This window comes from Liolophura sinensis, chromosome 1, assembly GCF_032854445.1.
Source record: "Liolophura sinensis isolate JHLJ2023 chromosome 1, CUHK_Ljap_v2, whole genome shotgun sequence".
NCBI lineage: Eukaryota > Metazoa > Mollusca > Polyplacophora > Chitonida > Chitonidae > Liolophura > Liolophura sinensis.
In genome coordinates this window covers 77,905,919-77,927,194 of record NC_088295.1, presented here as the reverse complement: position 1 = coordinate 77,927,194, position 21,276 = coordinate 77,905,919, and the positions used below count along the sequence as shown (strand labels likewise).

The 21,276-nt window shown below is 37.4% G+C and overlaps 1 protein-coding gene across 1 annotated transcript in view; it reads right to left on the bottom strand.

Moving 5' to 3' along the window:
• LOC135464334 (uncharacterized) overlaps positions 1-20,899 on the bottom strand; it is a 97,733-nt gene extending 76,834 nt beyond the window's left edge. The window contains 25 exon segments of the mRNA XM_064741764.1: positions 504-661; positions 1,265-1,426; positions 2,070-2,304; positions 3,186-3,340; positions 5,180-5,428; positions 5,954-6,065; positions 6,478-6,578; positions 7,015-7,179; positions 7,809-7,930; positions 8,276-8,432; positions 8,816-8,972; positions 9,442-9,533; positions 9,952-10,050; positions 10,574-10,880; positions 11,422-11,545; positions 12,291-12,468; positions 12,932-13,136; positions 14,857-14,938; positions 15,339-15,523; positions 16,024-16,127; positions 16,463-16,588; positions 17,138-17,248; positions 17,665-17,781; positions 19,434-19,544; positions 20,637-20,899. Of these exon segments, the coding sequence (XP_064597834.1) occupies positions 504-661; positions 1,265-1,426; positions 2,070-2,304; positions 3,186-3,340; positions 5,180-5,428; positions 5,954-6,065; positions 6,478-6,578; positions 7,015-7,179; positions 7,809-7,930; positions 8,276-8,432; positions 8,816-8,972; positions 9,442-9,533; positions 9,952-10,050; positions 10,574-10,880; positions 11,422-11,545; positions 12,291-12,468; positions 12,932-13,136; positions 14,857-14,938; positions 15,339-15,523; positions 16,024-16,127; positions 16,463-16,588; positions 17,138-17,248; positions 17,665-17,781; positions 19,434-19,544; positions 20,637-20,847 (3,825 nt within the window). The 5' untranslated portion in view covers positions 20,848-20,899.
• Between the last annotated feature and the right edge of the window lie 377 nt (positions 20,900-21,276).

Sequence of the window (21,276 nt, the reverse complement as noted above, 5' to 3'; positions counted from 1 at the left end):
CTAAACAGGATAAAAGGCTACATGTGTGTGTGCATTTTGTAACAATATAAGAATTCTCAACCTATAACACAATAAGGCCTCAAGTTTCAATATTTCAATAATATTCATTTTTCATAACACTGGGGTTGTCATGATAATTTTGATGAAACAAATTCTACATACAAATGCTATTTTCTCATTCCTAAAATAATGCAACTCATAACTTTGCCTTTGTTTGAGGTATCATTGAATAGTTTTCAAACTCTACTACACAAGACGAAAGCAATGATTCTGTGCAAAGCAGATATGCATACATCTAAATCTGAAGGAATCTGCAGGCCAAGAAATGTCAAAGGAGAATTATTTCTTCTTTGGTGAATCAAAGTATCGCCCATAGCAAAGAAGTAGATACTTTAAGTCTCTGATGCGTACCAACATAATTTTGAATTCAAATCTCCCTGTACACGATCCACTACCTTGAAATATATCTGTCTCCATAATTAGCAGTTAAGCGAGAGACTTACCACAGTGATACCGATAGTTGGGACAGACATGAAGTCACACTGCACAGCGAATGGTTTCAGACCTCCAGCACCATCGGAATCAATGGCGTACTGGCCAGTCCAGTTGGGGTCCACATCAGCACCAGCCATCTTGATGTCATGGCAAGTCTTGAAAAGTCCTGCAAAAACAAGGTAGCAAACATTAATGTGTGACCATGCTATACATGTGTAGAATACTGCTACCATTCAGTATTAATGTAGTCAGATCTAAATAATAAGGTAAAGATTTCAAGGAGATGCAGGGACCAGTTAGTGCATCACTAATCAAAACAGATTTAGAAAGTTAAAATTTCTTAAATCACAAGTTGAGATGCTCCATTAATAAGCATTGCATCATATGCTTCCAGTTTAAAAATTGTTTTAGAAATGGTGAGAGACTGTTATTTATATGCACAAATATTTCATTGGTGGAAGGAACAGGATAGCCTCAGATAAACCATCATCATTTGGCAAGTTACTGACAAACTTTCCCATGACCATCATATTGGTGGAGGACAAGTAGTTCACTGAATTCAACAGACTGTTAAAACAGTCACAGAGGTGTAGCCGACATCTTACTGTAACCAAGGCCCTTAAAACGGTGACAAGCGGGTCCGTGTACAAATCCCCTATACCTGTATGAAGCTTTGTCTGAGCACCTCAGATCTACCTAATCACAGCTGTACATGTGTTCACAGTCCTGAGGTTAAGTCAATCTATACGGGCTATAGCTGAAGCCTCACCTGAGCACCTCAGATCTCCTACAACCAACTTCCTGTTGCCGCTTGTCTCTCCCAGTTTCACAGCGGAAATGGGCAGGACAAACTTGTCCAAAACATCACCACTGTCCTGACCGTTCGATCCGCCGTCACATTTACACCTGCCACCGGCGCAACCTGACCCACCTGACAACCAGAAAGAAACCAGAGATGAATTTTAAAATGAGTACGTGTTAACCTCTCAGCTCCTTCACTTTAACAATTCAGTGTCATTATTTTTTAACTACTATCCATGTATGATATTTACATCACATGATTGGTTGCTGATGGGAAACTCAAAACAGCGATCTTAATCAATTTTTTTTTACCTAGTTCTGCTTAGTATATGGTGATAGAGGGCATATAAACGGGGGATATGTAAACGTGGGATATGTAAAAGGGGGATATGTAAATGGGGACATTTACATGAACAGTTAAAATAAACACCCAAATTGATGTAATTTGCCAAAAAGGCCGAGGTCCAGTTTAAAAAAGCTGAGCACGACATTTTTTATCGTACATTTGTCCTTCGATGTTTAGTACGTCACTATTACCGTACCACTGTCCTATATGTGTGATTATCGTACATGTACGACATCTTTATGAAACTGGGCCCAGATTTCACCATTTGTTAAAGTGTGATCAGTTACCAAATATCAGACTATCCTCATTGCTCAGGTTTTAATCACCATGCTGTAAAATTTTATATCATATTGTACAAACTGGATTATTTCATAAATTTCACATTATCTTGTATGTTTACCCAACCAAACGAAAATGCATAACATACCCGTGTTGCCGGCCCAGTACTCCAAGTTTGTGCCATCTCTGGAGTAGAGTCCTAAGTCACCACTCAAGTCAAGCTGTGCCCCGTTTCGGCACCTGTATTTCATCTCCTGGGTACAATACTGGGACACCTGAGTGAGGGCTGTCAGCTGAGCTGGGCTGCCAGATGTGTAAATGATATTCACTTCTGTGGCTTTGGTTGGCACATTCAGTGGCTTCTTCAGGTCAGCTGGAATCACCTACACATAACACAACGTACACTGTGCATTACTGCCATCACTTGGCAATACGCCACATACACGTACACTGTGCATTATTGCTATCACTTGGCAAAACAACCCAACATACATGTACACTGTGCATTATTGCTATCACTTGGCAAAACAACACAACATACATGTACACTGTACATTACTGTTATCACTTAGCAATACAACACCACATACACGTACACTGTGCATTATTGCTATCACTTGGCAATACAACACCACATACATGTACACTGTGCATTATTGCTATCACTTGGCAATACAACACAACATACATGTACACTGTGCATTATTGCTATCACTTGGCAATACAACACAACATACATGTACACTGTGCATTATTGCTATCACTTGGCAAAACAACACAACATACATGTACACTGTACATTATTGTTATCACTTGGCGAAACAACACAACATACATGTACACTGCATTATTGCTGTCACTTGGCGAAACAACATAACATACATGTACACTGTACATTACTGCTATCACTTGGCAATACAACACAATGGAAACTGTACATTACAGCTATCACTTTGTCATACTCAAAAATTATTTATTTATTCTACTGGTGTTTAACACCCTGTTGAAGAATTCTTAATCTTACATGAAATCGGTCAGGTTTATGAGGACAAGAGGCTTACAACTGACCAGTGTAAGAAACATATGTACAGTAGGCTAAATACTTACTTGTATAATTAGGTTACTTTGTTTCCTTTCTGTCTTCTTATTTTGTTCTATTCATTTTTTGTTTGTTTTTGTTTGTTCTTTTTTGAATTAATAAATTTACACATGCAACAAAATTTGACACCAAGACAAATCTTGATAAGGGTGAAGTGTTACTCACAGTGATTCCGATCGGAGGTTTGTTGTACATCTCACAGTAGACTGTGAAAGGCTCCAAGCCTCCCACCTGATCTGGGTCAATCAACTCAGCATTACTCTCCACAACATTATTGGGGGTCTGAGAGTTCCTCAGTCCTTGGCAGTCCTTGAAGATACCTACACACAAAAATATATCAAAGTCAATGGTAGTTTTAGAAAGTTTAAACCTATAAGAGCAGGAGTAATGGGTGATTATTTAGAGGAATCAGACTGTAGAAGTTCAAGATGAAAATAATACAGTTTTCCACCTGTCCTGGGCAGGTAACTTGTCCGAGTGACCAGTAAAACTAGAATCAGCATGTCTGAAATACTTCACTTCCATTCACAACATTTCCAAAATAAAAGAAAGAAAACCAAGAAAACCTTAAAAGAAATGAGAGGGCGTCACGTTGCTTAGTTTGGCTTCACGCTGATGGTTTCATGGGCCATTAGTGGTGTGCATTGATTGCACAACTACTACATCCAGTTTTCATGGAGTAATGCAGCCATCAATACAGAATACAGTGGAGAAATGCAGCCATCAGCACAGAATACAATGGAGAAATGCAACAATCAGCACAGAATACAGTGGAGAAATGCAGCCATCAGCACAGAATACAGTGGAGAAATGCAGCCATCAGCACAAAACACAGTGGAGAAATGCAGCCATCGGCACAGAATACAGTGGAGAAATGCAGTAATCAGCACAGAATACAGTGGAGAAATCCAGCCATCAGCACAGAATACAGTGGAGAAATCCAGCCATCAGCACAGAATACAGTGGAGAAATCCAGCCATCAGCACAGAATACAGTGGAGAAATGCAGGAATCAACACAGAATACAGTGCACATGAAAATCCAATACCACACTAAGCACCTGACCAGGAGTAATTATGGAAATAGATGATAGGGAAGATGTTTACAAAGTTTCACAGAAATAGGTTCTGTACTTTTATAGGAAGAGTTGCATAGACAAAATCTTAAAACAGGGAAAAGCAATATTATGTGAAGTCCTAGATGGATGTTGCCATGAAAACAATTAAATGATTGCCACTAAACTTAAGCATGCACAACTGTAGATGACAGGCAAGATGTGTGGTAAGTTTCTCAAATTCATCACAGCAGTTTGGAAGGAGTTGCGTGGACAAAATCGTGCCTACAGACAGACACAAACAGATGGACAGTCTGGGTAATTCCAGTACACTCTGTCCCTCACCCCCCACTGACTTAGTCGATGAGGTTATGAACAGAAGTGTAATAAGTGAATCAGCATTATATTTCTGTTAATTCTTTATTAAATGAGAAGATAACAAACTATTTTGATAAAGTTTACACAGGTGATACCCAACAGATTGCTATCAGCATCTTTGTGTTTTGTTTTACCTAATTCTACTTAAGACAAGGTGAAAGGAGGAAGTGAAACTGCTACAAGAAATTTCTATATGTATTTACATGAACAGTTAGAATAAAGGTAAACCGACACTTGACATTCTAAGGTTGGAATTCACTGGATACGTATCAGCGTTTGCTAGGTATCACACCCTTGTCACTGCTCTGGTTTTTGCTCACGGTGCTGAAGTCTTGTGAATTTTAGTACAACCCCTGAAGAAAAGCTGTTGGTTCATGACAAAGATTGAAGGACAGGGGCATGCAGTTGAAAAGTCTCAAGATTCATCATACTATACTGCAAACCTGAAATGCCTTTGCTCCCCATCATTGTAAAATGAAATCATGCAATGTTTGCACGATATTTATGCTTTTGCAGAATTTGATCTATCAAGGATTGCAACTACTTACAGGTGAAACTAATTTTTAGATACCACGCTCAGAATCATATTTGTTAAATTCCTGCAAATTTATGAAAATTTTACATTTTGAAATAAATGCCTCCACCATTTTCTATTATCAGAGTTCCTAAAATGAAAATGAGCAGATAATAACAATATATGATAAGAAGGAAGTTCTTGCTGAACGTACCAAACTGTTCATTACTACATTCCAGAGCTCCCAAGTGATATTCAGCCATCTTCTCTTCCCCTGGAGCTACGTCTCCCTCAAACAGACCAAAAGAGATTTCTGTGACTGGCAGCAGTTTCTTGTTGATGAACCAGCCATCGTCCTTTCTTAGTTTTCCATCATTTACATCACAATTACAGGCTCCACCTCCCTCACATTTACCCACTTCTCCACAGGCACACTTGTCTCCACCAGCGTTACCAGCCCAACCTGCAGAACAGAAACGTTCAGAACAGTTAGCCACAATTTCCAGAGTAGATATACTGTAGCATATGCTGTTTTAGATTCAAGGTTATAGATGCATCCATTCAATAGTAATGAGAAATGTAAAGGCATCAATCTTGAAGCAAATAAGTTGTATTCGAAATAAAACAGATAGCATACATTGAAATGTGTACACACCAGCAACCAATCACTTGTTAAAAGTAAGCACCACAAATGACACAACACTATTCAATTTACTATAAATACATGTACAACTTAATTGATATTCACTTGATGAAAATTCGCTTGATGGCATGAGGATCAAAAGCTAGTCTAAATGGTTACAGTCTGGGCGACTTTCACTTCTCCCTTACTACAAATAAATGTGTGTTGTTAAACAAGTCATGTGATCCCCATTAGGTATTTCTATATTTTTCTTCAATATCTGGATTTAAAACACTGCAGTCTGAGATGGGTGTTGTGAGCACTTGACCAGATAACATTTCATCTCTGTTAAAAGAAGGCATATACCTGGCTGTTTGCTTCCATCGCTGGCGGTCCATGAACCATAGGTACTCAGAGGTGAGTGCTGACAGCTATAGCTGGCGTACTGACGACAGAAACCTGAGACCACGGTCAGAGCCTAGAGAGCAAGGGAAAACAAGCGTGTCACCAAAGGAATTATATGGACAGTCTGGCACAACAAGTGAAATTAAAACACATGAAAGAACGAACATGGGTTAATGCCAAAAGACAAGTATTTACAACGATATCGTGACGAGATAATACATGAAAACCAGAACACAAACACCTTCTTCATTATCATACAAGATTGGTTTACTGGGCAATGACTGATGTCAGTTAAGGACAAAACTTCTTAAAATAAGTATATATGAAATAAAATGACAGTCAATCTAAAATGGAAACTTTTATGCACGAAAAAAATTTGTACACCAAAATGAAAATTCCTTTGTATTTTGCTTATAAACAAACAGATATACAAAAGCATCTGCTTAAAATGCAATGGAAAGTGCAGTGGTTATCTGGCATTTTACCTCTAGCTGTGGAATGCTGGCATCGACATACACAGGCTTAACATTGACTGCATTTGGCCCTTGGTTCTCTGGCTTATCAGGTAGCTTATGGTAATTTGCTCCTGAAAATGAACAATTTATGTGTGCAAATGAACAATTTTTCCACGAAAATGAAACATTAATGCATTAGATGAGCAATTCTATGCGCAAAATTCAAATGTATTTACTGGGATATATTTACTGAATACATGTAATATCCACAGCCCCATGCCAGGGAAATTAACAAGATTATTTCTCTCATTTTTTCTCTTTCATTGCTGTGTTTAGCCATACTCACGGATTGTCTGATGGTTAAGTATTGGTGACAGGTTCTTTAATACCAGTTATCTGTACCCATAACCACCATCAATATGTACACATGTAAACACATTTCAATTGGGCACAGTACAAAACTACTTTACTGACCATTACACTGTATTATTTATTTAAAGTTTATCATGATGACTTTCAAAATTAATTTATCAAAAAATTCAATTAATCAAATGAATATCTTCTCACTTTCAAGATTGACGACTGTAATAGATGGGAAGACACACTCCACCATGAAGGGATCTTCCTTGAGAACTCCATCAGGATCAATGATGTAGCGGCCATTTTGTGGCTCCTTCATGCCTGGTAGGCTTGTGTAGGCCTGGTGAATGTGGTGGCAGGTTTCAAACAAAGCTGTAATAAGCAATCAGAGAGAGGGGTAAATATCAAGGCACGGCTCCATCCACAGGTGATTTAAATATTTATTTGATTGGTATTTTCTTCCATACTCAAGAATATTTCACTTATATGACAAGGGCCAGCAATACGGAGGGAGAAAACCGCGCAAGCACACCGGGAATTCCCCACAACCATCTGCAGGTTGACAGGTGATTTTTAAAAACGTGGCCTTAAAGATTATTTCTGTCATATTACAACAGGATATTCTTGGAGCAGAGTTGATCTCCATGCATGACAACTCGGGTCATTTTCTGCCCCACTATACACACAGGCAAAAAATGGCATCAATGAAACAATGCAGTAGCTGCACTATCCCCTAAAACTGATACATGTAGTTCACAAGCACTGTAGACTGACATATTAAGAGTAGGATATGTTTATACACAGTTTGTAACCGATTTGTTTTGATGGGAAATGGTTTCTACTGATTCACAAGCACTGCAGATCACATAAGAGAACATGTTTAAGATAAGAGACATATTTACACACAGTTTGTACTTGTAACAGACTTGTTAAGGTGGGAAATAGTGCACTTCCAGCACCATAGGAGAGCAATGAACAGGTATACAGGTACATTGTCTTACCATGACAGACCAATTTGCCGACTTTGTAGTCAATCTTGTCCTCAGCACTATCGCCAGTGTCTCCGAAGTTAACCTGTCTCACAGGCAGGTCTTCCTTGTTCACCAGAACACCTTTGTCTATCCTGAAAACACAACAACTCTGGTTATACTATTTAATTATTTCACCAAATGCCACTGCTACATGTAGCCACAAGATGAATGATAGATACAACTTATTTCATGTCGATTACATCTTTTTATTAAAAAATTTTGCAGTGTTTCAACCAAAATCAAGTATCCATTAATAACAATTTAAGTAATTGTGCATGTGTCCAAATAATTCAAAACACCATAACAGAAATTTACGTCACATCATGTGTAAAAATTGTAATGTGCAATTAATTTACACACAAATTTTTCTTTAAAATCTGTTTCTGCATTTTAACAAAGGAAGAGTAATCAAAATGCACGAGTGTGCGTGTACTTACGTCAGTCTGTTAAGGTTTGCATCACAGTTACATTTTCCACCTTTTTCACAGTCTCCATTTATTCCACACTGACACTTATTTCCTTCACTGCCAGCAAAGTATTGTCTCTTCACACCATTGTTATCAATCCAGAATGCATTTGGTGTAGATGGATTGTCTGTAGGTCAAAATTATATTAAACTCATATTAATTCTCGATTAATATATTATTTTTACATTTTGCATCAAAAGTGATATAAAGTGATAAAAATAGTCACGCACACTGAAAATAGCCATCTCCCTTATTCCACAAAGCAGGGGTCAAAATGTTCCAAATTTGATCTTTCAAAGAGAGGAACTCAACATAAAGTGTAGTGATCCAATAAGATGTACAGGGGTCAAATCTATTAGATTTTATTTACATCAAGGTAAAACAATACCTCTGCAAAGTGTACATGCATGTATACATTCTGACAACCAAACACTCAGGGATCACAACTGTGTCCCCAATCCCCAATAACAGCACTGTAATATGGGAGAGCTGGCATTCCGTCAAACTCACCCAAGTTGCTAAGTGTTGCCTGGATACACGAGATGGCCATTTCCTGACTACAATAACTAGAGGCATCTGTCAGAGCCTCAAGCTGTTCTGTGCTGGCCTCAATGTAGGTGATATCCTTTGTGAATGAGCCTGGGTCCTCAGCATTGTCCACAGTTGTCTAAACAGAGAAACACATCATCAGTCATACATAACATATCAGGCATAAATACTTATAGTCAGAATTTCTGATGCATGCAGCCCCAGATACAGGCCTATCTAGTTCAAATGCCAGATAAAAATGATAAACAATTCCAGATTTTCCACAGTTGGTTAACATACTCTCATTTGTAATGACTTTAATGCCACCAGTCCTAAGAAATCACACTCACAGAAAATGGCTCTGTGCAAGGCAGTGTTTTGTATGTTACTCCACAACAAATGCAACATCGTAATAGCTGTTACCACATGAAAGCAACTGACTACGCTTTGCACTCGGCCCCTCATTAAATGAATGGCGTATGTTAGAAAACAGAATGTCTAAAATCTGACCAACTGATTGAATGACTCAATGAAAGACAGACTAACACAACTGCTTGATTGTGATCGTAGCTAAAAACACAACATAACCCACAGAGTAATTAACTTACTGTGTCCTCATTGTCGTGACCAACAATAGTTATACCAATAGGTCGATCTTCAACCATGTCACAAACAACAGGGAATGGACTGACATTTGTTCCTATAAAACACACAATCATATCCATTATATCTTGTTTCTCATGGACTTTATAACAGCTTTTAGATAACAACATATCCCTTCAGTTAGCACGTGGATGTTTTATTTCAAAACACTGGTTATATATATGCATGTCGTATTACTATTTTTTAAATAAAGAACAATGTGTATTTTTCCATTCATAACTGTCCAACACTACAGATAGTCTAGACATATGTTGTTGCTGTTCCACTTGTAACGCTCAGTTATAGTCCACAGTGAATAGCTGACCAATCTATCCATCTATCAGTAATTAAGTCTTTCACAAATACAAACAATTTTCCATATTTAGCTGGAAGAAGAATATGATGCATCCTAAGATTAAGCTGTAGTTGAATTAATGCAATCACAATCTTGGTTGTTTGGACTTAGAACCACTCACCTTTGCCCTTGTTACCTTCAGCTCCATCCGGGTCAATCAAATAGGTGCCGTCATCTGTGAAGCCCATCTCTCTATACTGCTGACAGGTTGGTGGAATACCTACACACAAAACATTACCCATTCATTAATGGTTGTTATATCCTAACTTATCCTGGGTTACCCCACAATTTTAATGAATGAATGATTGTGGTTTAATGCTGCACTGGTAGTGTTTCAGGCATCCTATGGTGAGAAAATGTCAGAACCAGAAAACAGTCATGGCTTCTGACATGACAATAATATCATCCAAAATCAAAACAACAAGATGGTCACTAAGAAAAACTTTGACTTTAAGAAACCACATTCTTTAAAAGCACAACCGGGGAGGCTTTGAGATTACACAGAACTGTTAGATAAAACAGTGTAAAGTTAACTTAATTAAAGTTGAACGAAGAAACAATTTGTTATTTCTGCTATTTAAAGGATGCCTTAGTCCATTAAACATTAATAAATTATGGCTCAACTAGATACCCAAGTACCGGATCCTACAGCAATGTTTCAGAACTCAAAAACTGCTTAAGCGAATACATGAGATTTGGCATGTCAGAAGTACCTGATCCTACAGCCATGTCTCAGCACTTACCAAACTGCTTCTGCCCACATCGGAGAGCCCCCACAGACAGTGTGCCCTTGCTTTCTGCATCAATGTCGTTCAGAGTAACAGAGCCTACAGGCAATTCGTCTTTGTTGATAATGGTACCAAAGTCCTTCCTCTGTTTGCCGTCCTGAATGTCGCAGTTACACTGTACGGTGTCCTGGTCACATGACCTGGTCACACCACACCCACACTTGTACTGTCCACCCAGACCGCCGGCCCAGTATTCACGTCGTGTGCCATCCTGGCTCGTCCAGAAACCATCCATGGCACCGCCGCCCATCAGTTGAGAGTTCTGAACGCAATAGGATATACCACATCAGCTGATTAGCAGATACAACAAACCTTAGTATATCAATTTATTTCAAACTAATTCGCCTAAATCATGCTGATTACAAGAACATTTTTTCATAAACTTGGAAACTTAAGAAAATGGAATGATGAAGTAAGAGCATTGCCCCTGGGTCTCGCATTAATAATGGAGATTTGAGTTTTACTGTTGTGACATCACAGTGACTGGCCTTTGTGTTCTGGCATCATAGCTGCACAAAACCATGGGGCAAATCAGTACATTTTAACACAGGCTGGTATAGCACAATATAAGTGAAAATCATCCACATTTTTTTTAATTGACTTCTTTGTGGATAGTTTTTTTATTATTGTATACACACACCCATGTTAAAATGTAAGTGATGAAGAATTACCTTTTACCATGAAGAAATACCTGTATCACACCAATCAAGAGATATAATAAATAAGCCTGGATTTCATCCTAATAGTTCTGACAGTCCCTGACTGCTGCAGCTCTGACTGGCTGACAATATCATTAATCTTACCTGACACAGGTAGGACATGTCCTGAGAACAGAAGTCTGAGCTCTTGATCAGTTTTTCAATGGCCTTTGGCGGGGCAGGATACTCCACAGGTACATCTCCAGGGGAGCTTGGAGTGGTCTCAGAACTGAAAACAAAAACAAAATTTCACTGTAATGCCACCATCAATAATCAGGTCTAGCTAGGGCTCCTCATCATACCCAATGTTCTGATTAAACACCAAGTGGGATGAAAGCGAAAGTGAAACAACTGGTAATGGTACATATACCCCTTGTAAATCTTCCCAATTCTTCAACGAATTAAAGACAGTGACTGATTGTGAGATTTACACAAAACATAGGAAAATATAGTACAGATGACAACAATATATACTTTCATTTAATTTTCACCAACCAGTCATCATACTGAACAAAGCTGGTGCAAAATTAGAAGAAATTTATTCGGATTTGTCAGTAACGACATGATATAGCTCCACATGACTTCTCAGCAGCCATTAATCACCACTTGGTGGTACAGCTCATAGTTGGTGATAAATTCAATAAAATAATAGGTGATAAATGAAATAATAGGTGATCTACTATATGAACAGAATAGGTAGGAAATGTATTGCAAACTGATAGAACAGGGCCAGCATTTATCAAAAAATTCAAATGTACCTGCGAGTAAAATGCTTTGCTTTACAAAGATTACAATTTGTACACTGATTCTTAACTGTAGCTCAATGTACTAACCACAATTTGGGCTGTTCTGAGTTCTGCATTTTAAAGACTTGCAATGTACGATTTAAATCTTAAGTTGCTTGATAAATACTGGTCCTAAGCTACAATTATAGGACAGTGCGTAAGGGTTGGGTGTTGTGCTCGGTGACTTACTCCTTGGGTGGGATGACAGTTACTCCTGTGTGAGGGTAAGACTCCACATCACACTGCACCAAAAATGGTGGTTGATTTCCATCACTATCACCATCTGGTCCATCCACATCAATGAGAATTGCACGATTTTTAGACAGGCCATAGTTTCTCATGGCATCATCACAGTCCTTTGGAATATCTGGAGAGAAGGAGAATAAATCATAGGCTTAGAGGACTGCTGCTACCAGCAATTTCATTGATAATAGAAATAGGTGATAACCGTTACATCTGGGCATTAATGATGAAGATCACAACAAATCGGTGCTGAAGCCTGAAAACTACAAGAAAACAAAGAAGAAATAACAGTGATGACACCTACAGATAAAACAGTGAAATACAAAAATTTAAACACATGCCACCCTAACTACATGTATCACAATTTCACCAAAACTGTTCCAAATTGATTTTTTTTTATCAATGAAACAATTTTTGGAGGTTTAATTTCATTTCTTTCAAGTTTATTTTAATCTGCTGTAAAGTGAATCAAATCATCTAGTTCTACTGTTCACTTACATTAAGCATTTCCAAAATGAACAATTTATTATATTATGATTGAAAGGCATGACAGATATGTTTGTGTGACTTTTAACAAAGATAATCACCAAACTGTTTCTGTGCACACATAAGAGGTCCAACAGCAGTAGCAGCTTTCTGGCCTGGGGATATTCCAGGCACGTTGAGAGAAGTTATTGGCAACAGAGTTTTGTCAATAATCTTCCCTTCATCCTCCTGATCGCCCATCGGTGTTCCATCACAGTTGCAGCCACCCTCTGGATTAGCACAAGTGCCCAGCATTCCGCAGAAACACTGTGAACCGGAATACAAACAACAGTCTATGTTACAGTCTACAAAAACTGATAATGACAATGCTCTACTCAACAGTAGTTGTGTAATGTTTTAATTCATCATACACTTTCCAGATCCTACATACATAAGGTTATTATCAGAAGTCCACCCAGATAGTCCTGCGGGACACCTATTGAAATCATTCGGATTATTATCATTATTTATTCGATTTTGTGTGCCACCTACATGCCAAACTGTTGCACCGATTGACTTGAAATTTTGCAGTAACATTCCCTGATATATGAAGTTATGCACCACAGAGCCCTTTTTTTTTCTAGGTCATGTGGTTAGGCGGCTGTTTTGGATTTTATATGTAATCCTTCAAACATCTTCTTCTCAAGCGCCACAGAATGGATTGTTCTAAAATTTGACAAACATGTAAACCGTTGATAGTTACAGTATTTTTGAGGAAATCTTTGACTCCCAGAAAAAGATTGCAGGCTTGCCATTGGTCGAAGTTGTAACGTCACAACTGCTTTAGAAATTTTTATTTTCATTTTCTAAATTCTGGAGTATTTGGGTTGCTGATTAGGTCTGCTTTCATTTTTTCTCTATCTTATCTCTAACTTTTTGAGATATAGTTAAAAAACTAAAATTTAGTTACATAACTTTAATGGCCTATAATTCGAGAACTATGGTAGCTAGAAATATGAAACTTGCACCAAATTGATTTGCAAAAAGATTTGAGCTATGATTAATAGTATTCTGGCTTTAAGAGTTTAAAAGGCACCACCATTTTTTTAAAAGGTAAATATTTCAGCCTATTGCTTTACCACTGATTCAGGTGGCAGCTAGACTGATGATGTATGCACGATTTCCAGAAGCAGTTGGTCACTTACATATAGCTATGCCGTCTACTTTTAATATAAGGGAGTGCGAAAGTAATTACGATAACAAAAGATGTGGGCCAAGGCCGAAACTGCTTTGCAGTTCTAGTTGTTATTATTATTATTCTTAACTAAATTTTGCAGCAAAAATAATTAACATATAGCTGTTGCTGTTTTGCAAATTTCAATTGGTCATGTGATCTAATGGCTATTTTGACTTTTATATAAAAAAATAATGTAGAGTCTTCTTCCAATAACCACTGAAACTATTGGGCTCAAATTTCACGTGCACATCCCGGGTGGGTGGGTCTATTTCAGGAGTAGATAGATCTAATTCACTCAAGCCAATCAGGTTTTGAATGACAAATGAAATTAGTGCAAAAGTAGGTCAGCTCAACACTCTAGGAGTGAACCTAATGAAAAAACTAAGAATCTGCAATTAATGTTCCCTCTGATGCTTGGTTTTCATCTTACAACCAAAAAACAAGCCAAAACTCTTCTTACTTGTTTAACATGGGAGCTTTGAATAGGATTGTGTGAAACTTATCACTGCAGTTAAGCAAAGTTCATCTAGCAAGCCCTGCAACAACATATTCTTTCCGTCACCTATTAGCAACAGTTGATCAAAGGTGAAATACCACATGATCATTATCTCAATTATCCAGGAGTCACTGTATCCTGTTCAACAAAACTGGACTGATTTTGAGAACATATGTGATCCTCTGCTTCAAAAAAAAAACCAAAAAAAATCCAAATAAATAAAGTATGCAGACTTTCCTACCAGAACAAACAATTTATGCACCTTGATTCGACATAGCATGAAAACTAACACCAAATATGTCATAGTTCCCCACCTTGTCAATAGGGTGGACCTGTCCATCACCAGAGCTGAAACTGCTGGCTCCACTAAAACCTGCACCGGCACTGCATTTAAATCTGAAGAAAGCAAGCATCAAATTAGTATTTATTTATTTGTTTGATTGGTGTTGAACCACATACTGATAAATTGACAGCCAACGTTTATTGTCACCAAGGTCCAATGAAAAGAGTGAGGACGAAAATCTACAAATTTGCTGCCACAGAGTTAGTAGTTAAACTTAAAATGTCAAACACCTGATCCCCTGTCCCTAAGGCTTACTATTTCTTATTAAGACATGATTTACTTAAGCAATTTATCTTCACATAGCACACACATCATAACTGGACATTTATGCTAATTCAGCCTTCATAACAAGAGATCATGTGTTAAAATTAAATGTGCCTCAGTATGGAATTGAACAGCAACAAAATGAACAAATAAACACAATTGAATATTGCAGGGCCAAATGATACTTACAGCATATTCTGGTAACAGAACTGCGAAGCCTCAATAATACAGTTGATCTGTTCAGCAGTCTTGGTATATCCCACAGCTCTCTTGACTGCCTCAGGTCTGGTGTTTTTGGAGCGGATGGGGTGTGGGGTCTGTGCGTGGCTTGGGACCACAGTGATTGCAACATCTTCCCTCATTACACAGGATACCTGTGTGCCAATGAACAGTGTATACCTTAGCTTAGCATGAGCTTATATCTATTCCTCCATGACTGTTAGGATTTTCATTTATTTATACAACAGTCAGCATTATGGTGGGAGGGACCCAGGCAGAGCCCTGGGGAACCCACAAGTTTTTCAAAAACGTCAGCAATGAAATGCAAACAAAAGAGCAGCAAAAATTTCTGATAACTATAAAAATAACTTAAAAAACCTTTCTCAAAGAATTGCAAAGGCAATACATTTTCTCATATCTGTCTGAGCCATCACAGCAATAAACAAGTCAAAGTTGGTAATAAACGGAGGCCAAGCAAACTGATTTTGATGGACTGACAGACAAGGGGTAAATTTTTAAATTCCTCACCTATATGAAACGAAAGAATTCAGAAGCCATGTGTAAACATCACACAGGGTTTAACAGGAAAGACCTCATAGTAGACGAATACATCATCTTGATAAATATCATCACAGGATTATGGCGAGATTCTTACTGTAAATGGTTTGCATCCTCCTTTCCCGTCAGGATCTACCAGGTAAGAGCCACTGGGTGCATTAGGATCACGAACTCTCACAGCCTCACAGTCAGTTGGAAGAGCTAAAGGTAGAACATGTACAATTCTACAAAGTGCATTTTTAAAAGCAAATGAAGTCTGAAAAATCTTCAATTTGGTGCTAAAACTTACATTTCTCCAAAGGATATCATCGTACCTTCCAAAACAAACTTCAAAGCCCCTTTTTAAGATCAACTCTAAACCTCAGTACCAGGCAAAATGAGTAATTTAGTCATGGGAGAATTTGGGTATTTATCTGGTCGGTGTTTTATGCCGTACTCAAGAATATTTCACTTAGACGACAGCGGCCAGCATTATGGTGGGATGAAAAACATCTTAAAAGCGATTACTAGCTACCTGAAGAGAAATAAATACTCACGGATACAGGTGTCTGAAGTATCCTTAACATAGCCAGGCTTACAGACACATTCAAAACTTCCATCATGGTCTAAGCAATCAGCGTTACTCAAACAGTCATCTGTCTCTTCCAAGCACTCGTTCACATCTGAAAGATCAAGATAATAAACAGTAGAAGATTCCATCTCACATATTATCAACATTACTGACAAAATATTACCTTCTTTAACAATAAACAAATAAAAATACATCATACAGAATAAACCTTGATTGCATGCAATGGGCCAATTAACAGTTCAAATATTTTAACAAAAACTATCATGGTAAAGCATTTGAATTCTAAATTTAAGGTCTACAATAACAAAGTCATGATAAAGTGTGCATATTAAAGTACAAAAAATGTGTTCCCCAAGAATTGTGTTTAGAAATACCTTTAACTATTTTCTAAATATTTTTTCATTATCCAAAAATAACTAGAATCATGAGTGGTTAACTATTTTCAAAATGTTGTGTTGACAAATTAGGAAAGTTCTTATGAAGAAAGTGATGTCTTTCATGTCTTTCATCCTAGAACTATAAAAGCTTCTTACGGCGCAGCAAAAAGAACAATAAAAAATCACATGAAATGATTTTACTTGAAGCTTTGAACTATCACATCATTCAAGTTCATTTTCATGGGTGAATGTTGTCCACTCACTATCGCAGTGGTCCTTGCCATCTCCCTCGTATCCTTGGTTACACTGACATTTGCTGTTCACACAGCTGGCACGGGTGTGACAGTCATCATTCGAGGAACAGGTCCTTGCAGCTGGGAACAGTTAGAACATCACCATAGTCTACAGCTCACAAGGCAGAAGATCACGTAGACAGCAAGTAAACATTCAAATGTGTCTCTTCTTTTTCTTCTCCACTTAGCATTTTTTTAATCACTATAAACAGTTATATTTGCTTTGTATACTGTGCAATATTTACTATAAAAATACTACACAAAATAATTATTTCTTTCAACTGCAGCAAGTACAGCGTCATAACAAAAAAACAATTATTTAACAATTAAGATTCAGAAACTAAGACTGGTAAAAAAAAAGGAAGATAAATCATATAAATAAATATGAAGATCAGGCAAATTATACAGAAGCAACTTGTTAATAAAGCTCACATTGTTTTGAAGACAGTACTCTCTGTATACATATGGAAAGGAAATAAGAAGAAATAAATTCTTACATAAACAGCGTTCGCCATATTTCACAAAACCATTTTGGCAGGTACACTCAAAACTACCATCCTTGTTTTTGCAAAGCTGGTCACCACAAGGTGATTTCTCCTCACATTCATTGATATCTGTCAACAATGGAAGTAGGGATCAGTTTGATACAAATATACATGAATTTGGTTCACATTTAAAGCCATGCTTGAGGATATCAGAACTCCTCCCAGGTGAAATTCAGCCTTTTTTTATTTTACATTCTGGCTCTCCATTTTCCTTTCTTTCCTCTCAATTAAAGATGAAAAGCAATCAATCATGTTTTTTTAGGTCCTTCTCATTACATGGATTGGCTTAGTGCCAGGAATTGAATGCGTATTGTGGACAGACATGCCTCTGGTAAATGTTTATTGCCTCCTGCCTAGCCTTTTTCTATAAATTGTGCACCACTGATGGAGCAGACCTCTGCCCATAGAACCCATGGTGTGGATCTTCTAGACATACATGTATTAACAAAAACAACAGCTCTAATCATCCCACTGGATTGCCATTGCTAGAGGGGTTTATTTATTTAACTATTTGAATGGAGTTTTACGCCATACTGAAGAATATTTCACTTATACGAAAGCAACCAATATAACTGTGGGAGGAAACCGAGCAGAGCCTGGGGGGAAACCACTGACCATCCTCAGGTTGCTGGCAGACCTTCCCAAGTAGGACCACAGAGAGGAAGCTAGTATATGCCGGACTTGAGCTCACAGCAATTACATTGGTGAAAACCACTTGGGAGGGTGAGGGTTTTTATTAACACATTCCAGTAGGTTCTGCTCAGACACGTCAAGAAAACACAACAATTTAGGCTTTCATTGAGGAATATAATTTTTGTATATTTTACATACGCATGTTTCTCTATTCACTTTTTGACTTGAGACATTTCTTATTTAAAATTTACTTGTAAACTAGTTGTTGACAAATACATGTATCAGTCTCCTCAAGACGGACTGGTAATTTTCTCCCGTTCTGTATTTGAGATAGTCATGTGGAAGTGGTGGGATACTTTTTTGGGGGGCTAATTATTAAATACAATGCTTGGAAATTTGGCACTCATGTAGATGAATGCTTAAAGGGCTACAGAAATGATACTTATTGGCTGACAATGGAGATAGGGGTTAATGTGTTAAACACAGTTGCACAGATAAAACTTGAAGAAATCTGCCATGTCTAAATTCAGCTCAGGCTAGGCATAGCCTGAACATGCCTATCTCTCACACCAGCCAATCAGAACCAGTATCCCTTTAAGCTAAAATAAACAGCATCAACAGTTTTGGATATCTTTTCCAGTCTTAAACACAACAGTATTAAAAGAACATCAAAGTTTCCTAAACCTTTGGGAATTTTTGAAAATTATACCTTAACTTCATAAAGATGAATATTAAAAATCTATAGTTTAATAGTAAACTTTACATCTGCACCACAAAATTTTTAAAATGCTGAAAATTGGCAAAGAAACAGCATTTGAAAACACTTGAATTTTTTTTTTTTAAATCTTCACTTTATCATCAATGGTACAAAACTTACATAAATTTTAAAAGCATTTTTGAAATCAGCAGTCAATCCACACTGCAGGGTTAGTGCCCAGACAAACCAGTAAATAAGATTCAAACTTACATTGTATCAATGAAGACATATCAAAAGAATAAAAAAAAAACAACTTAGATCTCAAAAGTTTCTTTTATGTTATATTATATAATTTAATAAATGATTAACTTGCAGTGAAAAAAACAACTACCTTCACATTCACCGAGGATATCTCTCCTGAAGCCGTCTTTACATCGGCACTGACCCATGTAACACTTAGCATTTTCTTCACAATCACCAGACACTCTGCATGGTTGTGGAGCTGAAATGTTAAATAAAGAGTGTGCCCCTATGTATTCAACTTTATTCACAAACTTCAAGAAGAATTCACTGATTACTTCAGAAATCAAGGCATCCTAGAGCCGAACACTTTTAATTGTTAAGAAGAAATTTGTAGAATATGTATATGTATACACTGTGAAGTACTAATAAAGTGAAACTGGACTAACAGGAGTTGTGATAAGAAAGCCCCAAGTATCAGCTAAATTTTAATACTAGGGAGGGAAAATTAGACTTTAAATATGTGCAAACACTGGTGGTAGGCAGGGCTCGGTGGGTATAAAACAAGTGAGAGTTCATTCGTCTTTAGCGTGATCAATATTCGTTATGCTGGCAAAGTGAATGAAAAGATGATACCAACATGTGCTGGCTTCCAACAAATATTGGCTTGATAAACGCTAACCCATTGGCTGTGTTTCTTCTGTGGACCAATGAGTGAGCTTCTAACAAATTGTGGATTGTGTAGAACAGAGCAATGATCGTTTGACGATACCGCAATGTTACCGATTTCTGATCAGCTACAGAAAACGATAAAAACCAACAGCAATCCAAACCTTGATAAAGACTGAATGACTTGACGTCAATAATGGTTAATTCATATGTTTTACACTGTATTGCTCAAAAAGTGACGACCACTTTGCCAGTTGATTCAAAGTAGGCCTACTCATCAAAGGTGCAAAAACAAGCGACACCTCTTTGATCACTGCTCATGGTAGTTAATCTTTTTACACAGTGATAATCCATTCACCGTTGTTTCAATATCTGATCCAGATTACGAGGATTAGCGACATGACAGGAAACAAAACAAAGAAGGATTAAATCCACCCTTGATAATCCCTGTTTGACATGCATGAGTAATGTTGGATATATTATAACAAAGGAAATTACACAGTGTTTTTTCCAGTTAAAAATCAACTCTACACCTAATTCTCAGCAGGGAAGGAAAACATATACCCTGACTCTACATTAGATTACCAGCTTGTTCCTTATTAACTCATTGTTTTTAAACAAAGTTCAAAAATTTCTATTTACTACTAAGAATACAGTCAGTTTTATGGGACAACACAAAACTTACAAAATATACACAGACTTGGGCGCTTTTCCTTGCAGTCTGCATCATACCAGTTGTAGTTATCAGCACTCTTCAAGTATACGCAGTTTGCAGGATTGCTGGTATCGTTAGGTTCACCTTGGCCCCAGCTACTGTAATTCAAGTTACCAAAGGAGCCTTCTTTTCCCAATTCTCTCACAGCTGCAGCATAATAAATATACATTTTAAACGGCATCTTTGCACACAATTGTTAACTGGAATAATCCAATGTAACACTGATTTGTGTACATACGTGTACACAAATCAGTGCACATTTATACATATGTATAAATACATATTACATATACATCTGTTAACTTTTATTTCATTTCTGTGATGTTTGCAACTCCAATTGAGCCACGCCACAGGAGACATTTTAAGGCTCACACCCCTTGGGGCACACAAATATTTAGCAAGGAGCGCAGTTAAATGCACCCTAAATATTGCATAAAATTTATTTAATTAGAACAAGTGCAAGTGCCCTGTATTGAAGTGATTAGGGCCCCTCTCACCAGGGAGAGAGAACCAGCCACCATCCATACTGGCATAGGCTGATATAGTCTAAAATGAGTGACCAATTAATGAACAGATTTTATGCAGATTTCCCATATGTTTTGTAACAGTC